At 38.3% G+C, this 8,243-nt stretch overlaps 1 protein-coding gene across 2 annotated transcripts; it reads left to right on the top strand.

Moving 5' to 3' along the window:
• The first annotated feature begins 509 nt into the window (after positions 1 to 509).
• Positions 510 to 8,136, top strand: tnfrsf1a (tumor necrosis factor receptor superfamily, member 1a). Of its 2 annotated transcripts, none has more exons than XM_034874279.1 (10): positions 510 to 749; positions 3,395 to 3,498; positions 3,600 to 3,708; positions 3,856 to 3,981; positions 4,111 to 4,266; positions 4,372 to 4,450; positions 5,759 to 5,799; positions 6,619 to 6,788; positions 6,875 to 6,995; positions 7,144 to 8,136. In XM_034874279.1, the coding sequence occupies exons 2-10, from the start codon at positions 3,430 to 3,432 to the stop codon at positions 7,440 to 7,442; spliced, it is 1,170 nt and encodes a 389-aa protein (XP_034730170.1). In that variant the 5' UTR covers positions 510 to 749; positions 3,395 to 3,429; the 3' UTR covers positions 7,443 to 8,136. The 2 variants fall into 2 exon arrangements, with proteins under 2 accessions (XP_034730170.1, XP_034730171.1); XM_034874280.1 differs by having other exon boundaries at positions 4,114 to 4,266.
• Positions 8,137 to 8,243: the final 107 nt, after the last annotated feature.

Here is an 8,243-nt window from a genome sequence, read left to right on the forward strand (position 1 = left end):
TCTTTTCATTTAATTTAAAAAAATATATTTTACATATTTTCTATTGAACATTTTTCTATATTTTATTTCAGATTTTTTACCATCCATCCATCCACCTAAAAAGAAAAACATTTCGATGAAATTAAGATTCAGTAGTACATTTCAATGGCAAATTCTTACCAGCTCCCTCAATTTTTCATGGTATTAAGATGAAGTAAAAAACATATGAAAGAGTTAGTTAAGTTACTTCAGTTTTTCTAAATTAATTAAATAATTACAAAATTACAAAATGTTTTTTTCTTTTCACAATAGCACTGAACCTATTATTAATTAATGTATTTATTCCACCGGTTGAACATTCTCTTAACTCACTTCAAGGCAGTTAGTGTAATGTTGTGATGGATGTGTGCGGGAGCCATGCACCAGTGTCTGTCTTCTATATTTTCTTTTATTCTGACAGTGATTATCCTGAAGACTCGCCTGTGTACATTACAACCTACAGGTTTTGCTGTTTTTTTTCCTGCAGATCGGCTTTTTCTTGCCAGTTCTGCCTCACTCACAATTCCTTGAAATGGTCTCGTGACTCAGCTATTTCCCGTTTAGTCCGCCTACATTGGTGCGCAGCCGAAAGCGGCATTCGCCCAGTCGATCAACCTTCGGCAAAAGAAAAAATACATAGTTTTATTGAACTAAATCTACATTTATGTCGATATATGGACCTGAAGTAAAAGAGAAAAGAGGTATCTCTCGGTGTGACAGTGGTTGCTCAGGTAAGTGACGGTTATATCGCTCTGCATGTGAGTCTGTGGGAAGGGGAGATTCATATCAGACTTGAGGCTGTGGTGGGCGTAAACCGAAACCATGAGACAAGAAAGAAAAACTATAAAATATTGATTTAGTTCTTAAATACCTCAACGTTTTCTGTAAACACGTAAGTCGTCAGGTTGAGTTTAAGGTTTTTTAAAGTTAAACTTCCAAGTTAAATCTTAGCGTTTCAGTGCAACAAGGAAGTGAGGGCGAAACTGCAAAACAAGACAAACAAGTGACGAAGAAATATCCAAAGTCGTTTTTTAAATTGGCTCTAGACCAATTCATTGTTTATTTCTTATCAAGCTACATATTCCATTAAATATAATAATTTAAAATACATTTTTCTTTAATGTGTGTTAAATCCCCTTCAATTACTTACGGAAGGGTTTTTGTGGCAGAGGAGAATCCATTTAGAGACAACCTTAAAGGACCCCAGTCATTGAAAAAATAAGCAAAAAAATTTGCTTTTAATGTCAATTCGTTACATCTCGTCTAAGGCTGATATGATATTTAGCAAAAAAAAGTAAAATACAGTGGCTTTGAACAGTTCAACATTTTCTTGCTTACCTCTAGATGATCTTGCAGATAGTTTTGTGTTGTCTGCTTATGTGTTAAAAAACCACCTCTGAAACTTTGCCCTCCCCAATATAATATAACTCAAATTAATCCACAGATCTGACAACTGTTTTCATTTTCACTTTATCAGAAAGTGGCCCATTGCAAAGTGTATGGATAACCCTGATTAATTATCAACACCTCAAGTTAAAGTCCATTGACTTCCTTTTTGTTGTGTGGGCCGCAACCAAAACAACAACAACAGCTAAATCTAAAGCTATCGACAGGTTGGATACCACTTGTAATTTGGGTGAATTAACCCTTTAAGGTGATCAGGCCAAGGGTTGTGAGTTATTTAAAGCTGTTTGAATAGATTACATTTTTAAACAAATTAAATTATGCACAAAAGGCTTTATTTACTCACCAGAAAACATTGATTTATGGAAATGTATTGAGAAAACTTTGCTGTTCTTCTAAAATATGACCTGGGTCAACGTCTGAGAAAAGGCCACGAGGATTTTAACCTCTACTCTGGTCATTTTAGGACATCTAAGGCTCATTTTGTCGGACTCAGCTGTAGCTGACTTTTTTAAATTTAAAACTTGAGGAAGTGAAGAATGGGAGGGCTGTGGTGTTACGGGGCCAATATTGGAGCCCAGCAGTTAATTTTTGCCCCCCCCCCCAACAGGGTTTTCTGAATAAGATACAGTACATTAGTCTTGTACAAATAGCATTCAGCAACACTCTGATCATGAATGCATGTTATGTCAAAGTAGATTTATTTATTTGATTTGGACAATGCACATTAATCAACATTTCTGTAAACACGCCAGTGTTGGCCATTTGTCTTGTGAATTGTAGGGAATTGGTAGCCTGCCATGACCAGGGGTCCGTTTCAGAAAGGAAGTTTAACAAATTCTGAGTCTAACCCTGAACTCTGAGTTGATTAACCCTAACATGGGAAACTCTAAGTTTTCGGTTCCAGAATAGCTGATTTGAGTTGGATCAATCAACTCAGAGTAGGCTGACTCAGAGTTAAGAACATGCACCACCAGAATAAAAAGGCAGCATGAATGGAGCCATGATACTACGATTCACCATGGCAACAACCACAAACTAATCGGTCTGCAAACTTGACCCCTCTGGAACTGAAACTACTCATGTGCGCATACAGCAAGTTTGAACATATATTTTAAATAGCAAAATAGCGAGAATTCGCGTGGGAGAAAATTGCTGCTCCAGTCAATGTGTAAGCTCTAATATAGTGAATTAATTTAATATTTATTCACATTATTTGGCTCTCACTGGCTTGTGCACACGCTTCTGACAATGCTTGGCTAATCAGTGGGTCTACTAACTCACCAATGTTGTAAAGAAATCTATCATTTGCACAAACATAAAGCGACACAAAGAATCTGCAAGGATGGGACGTAGGTTTAGCTCTCTTTGAAGTACAGTAATAAAGCGTTTTCATCAATGGGATTGTTGACAAAAGGACATGCCATATTCATGAAAAAAAGTCTTATAATCTGACTAACATAGTTAATAAACCAACACGTTTTTGTATTCATGCAGATGGCAACACTGTGCTAAAATGCGCTGGATAAAGACAGAATGAATAAATGAGTAATGAGAGGGCGCTGTGTCAGTGGGAGGAGACTGAGAGAAACTCCAGGTTTATTGAGGAAAACCTGCTCCCGACCAGGTTGGGTTCACAGACTCGGTTACCAGAGTGACTGACTCTGAGGTTAAGTTACCTCTCTTTCTGAAACGGGCTGGGGTTACAAGAAACTGTGGCCTGTTGGTGGTGCTAGATGAAAGTATTATCATAGGCCCATGATTGTTTGTTCAGCGTTTTGTGGTAGCATTAACATTTATTTCAATTTTATTATACATTTAAGGCATTCATTAGTAGTGTGTGGTCCCAGAGCTTATTGTCTGTTCATCATTTAGCAAAAGATGGACTGGTGTAATAGATTGCACGATGCCTTTAATTTATATCACTATTACCATGGCTGTTTGACGTGTTTAAACATTGTTTTCCTTGCAGGTGGCCTCCAATGGATTGAGCTAAACCTGTAAGATATGGAGGGAGCTGGGCATAGAAGAAGATGGGACATAAAAAACCCTTTTAGCACACTACTGCTCCTTATGGTGAGAAATAATTTAAGTGATACATTAAATACTTTGAAATTGCATGAATTCATGAAAAACTGTCTTGTTTTGTTGCATTTATTGTATATTCTATGTTACAGTGCATGTTCATCCCTACTCTGACATTGTTACAACCTTCAGAGGAGCAGATGTGTCCACATGGTGACTATCTCAGTGAAAAAGGAATTTGTTGCAACAAATGCGCTCCAGGTACAATATGGTCTCCTGCACACTGCAAATGATTCACACTAGCATTCTTATTCGTGGATATATCCCACAGGTTGACTTTTTCTTCTTCGAATAAATCCATTCCGCAAAGTGATAACTGTGTTTACATGTGATGTTCATGTTTTCCAGGTTTTAAGCTTCTAGAAGAGTGTCATGCTCGGGGTCAGAGAAGTAACTGCACAAAATGTCCTGATGACCAATACACAGACGAGCTGAACCATTCCCGCAATTGCAGAAGTTGCAGACGCTGCAAAGGTGGAGCAACATTACCTTTTAAAAAAACAAAAACCAAAAAAAACAGTTTCCCTTCTTCGATTTGTCAGTGTTGTATCAGGTTATGGTCCTGTTTGCTTACTGTTTCTTCTTTTTAAACTTTTTTGGCAGCAGGAAGGCAAGACGAATTGGTATCAAATTGTCAATCAGACAAAAACACGATTTGTAGATGTAAGATCGGTTCTTACAAGTCTATCATTGACTCAGAAACATACGAGTGTCGGAAATGTTTAGAGTGTGGACAGGAGGAAAAGAAAACACAGCCATGTAAGTCTTAAGATCTGGCAATGTTGTGAACTTTACTTACACCCAGTTATGTCTATGTAAAATCTTTTTCTTTATTAATTCTGTGGCTCATGTTCTTGTGCACAGGTACACCAGAGAAAAACACCGTTTGTGAATGTGAAGAGGGCTTCAACAGAGTCAAGGGCAAGTGTGTGCCCTGCAAGAAGTGAGTATACTAATGGATATGAGATTTTGGTACACACATTCATCCCATCCTGCTTTTTGGCACTGTTTTAATTTAAAGATGTTAATGGGGAAGTTGGTTTGTTGAATTGAAACTTACAGCACACTTCCGACCTTGTTAAATCTTTCCATTTGTTGGCAACAAAAGAGAGAAGTTACAAGACACTAAAACTGGGTTGCTGACATTTTAACATTTACTAAACAAGTGGCCATTTGCTAAATCTAGTGGTTTACTGTTAGAGGACCCCTAAAATATCTAGATGAAAACAATCATTATATCTATCTTTTTGATAAATTGGGTCTTAAAGATTGTTGTTGATTTGAAACAGCGGTTGAAATCTATACTAACATTAGTGTTGCTTTGCCAGACCTTCCTCAACAGCGCTATAGAGAACGTTCTGGGTAACCCACAAAGCATTCTGGGATGGAAGAAAAATGTGCTCTGGTATATTGCCATTTTTTTAAATCAATCACAGTCATCATGGGTGGTGCTAAGCACCAGGAAAAGCAAGGTGCTACTGCAAAAATAGCCTCGTAAGGAACTTGTTTTAGTGGAGTGTTTGTTCAAAAGTTGTTTTAGTCGTGCAACAGAAAAATCAGATTAGACAGATAGTCTAGCAAGCGGTCTTGATTTACCCTGCAGAGATCTGAAGAGCAGTTAACCATAGTCGTCATAAATCAACTGGAGTTCAAAATTCCAACACAAACAAAACGGACGATAACAGACATCTGGCTGAAACGTGTCACGGCAACAAAGCAATCCCGGAAGTGGAACATCTTTAATATAAACTACACAAACTTAAACAGTGTTGTGAAGAAGTTACATTTGGCCAAGGTCTTCTTGGTTAGACAAAACAAAACTGCTTGTGTAGGCATTTAAAAGGGGAATTATTAGTTAACAATATACATGGGGCATCCAATTAGCTCTTATCAGGGTAGAGCCCAAGAAAATCTTAATTTCAGTGAGGAATGTGTGGAGTTATGTGTTGAGTGAATTGTGGACTAGGTGGACAGATACAAGAGGAAAAAGAAGGGGAGCCCAGAGGAACCTAGAGCCCATAATCCTTAGGGTAGCCATTAGTAGTTACTGTGACAGATGAAGAGAAATTAAGCGTTATCTTTCTTTCTATTAGTACCATTTTCCTGTGTAGTATTAACTGTGAAACCATATTCAAGTGTTAACATGCAGTTGTTTGTTTGCTGAAGTTAAAAAGGCCTTTGTGTTAATCATTCCTCTTAAGATGTGTTAGTTCCACTTCAATTTGTGAAACACTCTCTCTTTGCTCCACAGTTGTACCACTGAGTTATCACCTCCTATTCGGACTACAACAGGTGAGCACTTGTGACAGGGATAGGGTCATCAGGCCATATAGTGTACATGAAAGAGTTAATACTCCATGAATTAAGATCTGGTATTATTCCGTGGTCTACCTATGATGTGTAATTTTAGTCTCAAATTTATATTGATCAATAAAATATTAAATATGTTTATGAAACATCTCCTGTTTTGGCCAAATTACAAATATAAGCTATATATATATATCAAGCTATTTGTGTGTAAATGCATTGACTTAATAAAATAGATAAAAATAAAAGTGGGAATGTTGCAACAGTACATTGGCTTTACACAAAGCTGTTCATTCTTTTTTGGGGAGTTTCAGACGGCACCATCAGACCTGTAGCAACTCCTTATCTAGCCACAGTAGCTATGAAGCTAATAATATTATGATAGCCAAAATCTTAGCAAAAAGTTAAATAAACAAAATTTAGTTAATCATTTTTTATTGGTCACCATCCATCCATCTGCTGGCATTTATCTGGGTTGTGTTAATTTGAGTTTTCTGGTTTTCAGTCATACTTTCTTGCAAGTATAGTATCACGAAAGTTTGTAAAATTGTATAATTTAAGAGATTTTAAAGTCTTGGAAGTCTGGAATTTAACTTTGTGAACCCAGCAGAAACCCTGTATATTCCCGCTTAGCATCAAAGCTGTGATTAAAACAATTTTCTGAGTTGGTTAGGTATTCAGCTGTTGTGTTTTTTGATGTGGGGTCTTTGTTAGGTTTTATAGCAAAATAATTAAAATGTTGAAAAACATTGCTTTTTTAACTTATATTTTGTTCTCTATGTGTCCCTTTGGATTCTTATGAAGTACCCGAGACTGGAAATGGATATCTCATAATTGCTGGAGTTGCAGTTATGGCTGTGATTTTGCTGGGGCTGTTTGTTCTCATCACCTACATTGTTACAAAACGGTCTATCAAAAAGAAGTTGCTGAAACCGTACTGTCAACCATCTGACGTCTCTGTGGACTCATGCGAGGTACACAAACCTGTCGGTGGTTACTTTTTTTCTGTCAGATGTGTAAGTCTACGGTCAAAAACATTTAATCTGCCCTTGTCTCATAGCGAGCCCTGTTCCACATCGAGGAACCTTCAGACAACGGGAGTGTCAAGGCTGTTCCCCAAAGTCCTGTGAGTGAGCAGGAGCCTTACAATCTGCCTGACTGTGTCCCCCTGGAAGTCAAGAGTGAGTGAATTTGATACTGGGCATAGCAGCACATACTGCTGACCAACCAGTCCAGTGTGTTTTGGCTCACACGTACAGAACACTACTGTATTAACTCTTATCTCTTCTCCACAACACCCCCCTCCCTTCTCCTGACTCCCTTGTGCAGTCCCTGACCTGATCTACACGGTGCTGGATCTGGTTCCTGTGCTGCAGGTAAAGCAACTGGTGCGTTCTCTCGGTGTGAAGGATACAGAGATCGAACAAGCAGAGTTGGATCACCGATCCTGCCGCGAGGCTCACTATCAGATGCTGAGAGTGTGGGCCGAGAGAGGGTCACGTGCAGGTGGAGGAGGACGAAGTAGAATGCTGCACTCGCCCTTGTTGCAGGAGTTGTTGGAGGAACTGAGAAAGATGCACTTGGGACGGGCAGCCGAGGAGCTGGAGACAAAGTACGGCATTCAGTAGTTCTGCAGCACGTGCCAAGTGGAACAAGAAGCGCATGAAACCAAGTATTGTTTTCTTTGGAGAGTCACTCACAGGCAGCCTCAAAGCATGACATGGTGCTATACCCAGCCGTTTTATTTCACAGAAAGCAGCGTCACTGAGCACTCTCCCTCTTGTCCTGTCAAACACTAGCTGAGAGCGACGGATCAAATGGTTCAAGGAGGCAGAGTCACATGTATTTTTATATGTTTTTTTTTTTCCCAAAGGAATAATAAGATATTTCAGAATTAGCCTTTTTGCTTTGTTGTACAGTTCGATGAGACAACCGGCAAGAAAGGGAATAAGAGTATTATAGTATCACTATACTGTACAGTATATCTTTGGAAATGTTGGGGAATCTTTTAAGATTTCATACTGGACTTCTTACTTTTTTATTATACAACATGCATTCACGGTTTGAGTGTTTTCGACTGCATTTTATACTAAATTGTATCTACTGTAGTACAAACTGTTTTATCCTTTGTGCCTATTCTATCATATATAGCAAGGCCAATTAAGCTTATCTGTTTCTGTTATTGTCATCAGGCACCATTAAAAGATATGTTAAAACATTACAAACATTAGTTGTTTTTTTTTAGCACAGGGAAGTAACTATTCATCCGTGCCATTAAAGTTAACTGGTAATGTTTTAATAGTAGTTCCTGGTTACATTGTTCTTTTTTTAAAGGTTGTGGGACAGCACAGTGACTCAATGGTTGGCACTGCTGCCTCACAGTCAGTAGGCACCGCTGAGTACTGGATCACCGGTCCTGGCAGGACCTT

This window comes from Etheostoma cragini, chromosome 6, assembly GCF_013103735.1.
Source record: "Etheostoma cragini isolate CJK2018 chromosome 6, CSU_Ecrag_1.0, whole genome shotgun sequence".
NCBI lineage: Eukaryota > Metazoa > Chordata > Actinopteri > Perciformes > Percidae > Etheostoma > Etheostoma cragini.

Coding starts and splice junctions, on each gene's coding strand:
- tnfrsf1a (XM_034874279.1), top strand. CDS start 3,430: ATGGAGGGAGCTGGGCATAGAAGAAGATGGGACATAAAAAACCCTTTT. Junction 5,800..6,618: donor TCCTATTCGGACTACAACAG/GTGAGCACTTGT, acceptor ATTCTTATGAAG/TACCCGAGACTGGAAATGGA. Junction 6,789..6,874: donor TCTCTGTGGACTCATGCGAG/GTACACAAACCT, acceptor CTTGTCTCATAG/CGAGCCCTGTTCCACATCGA.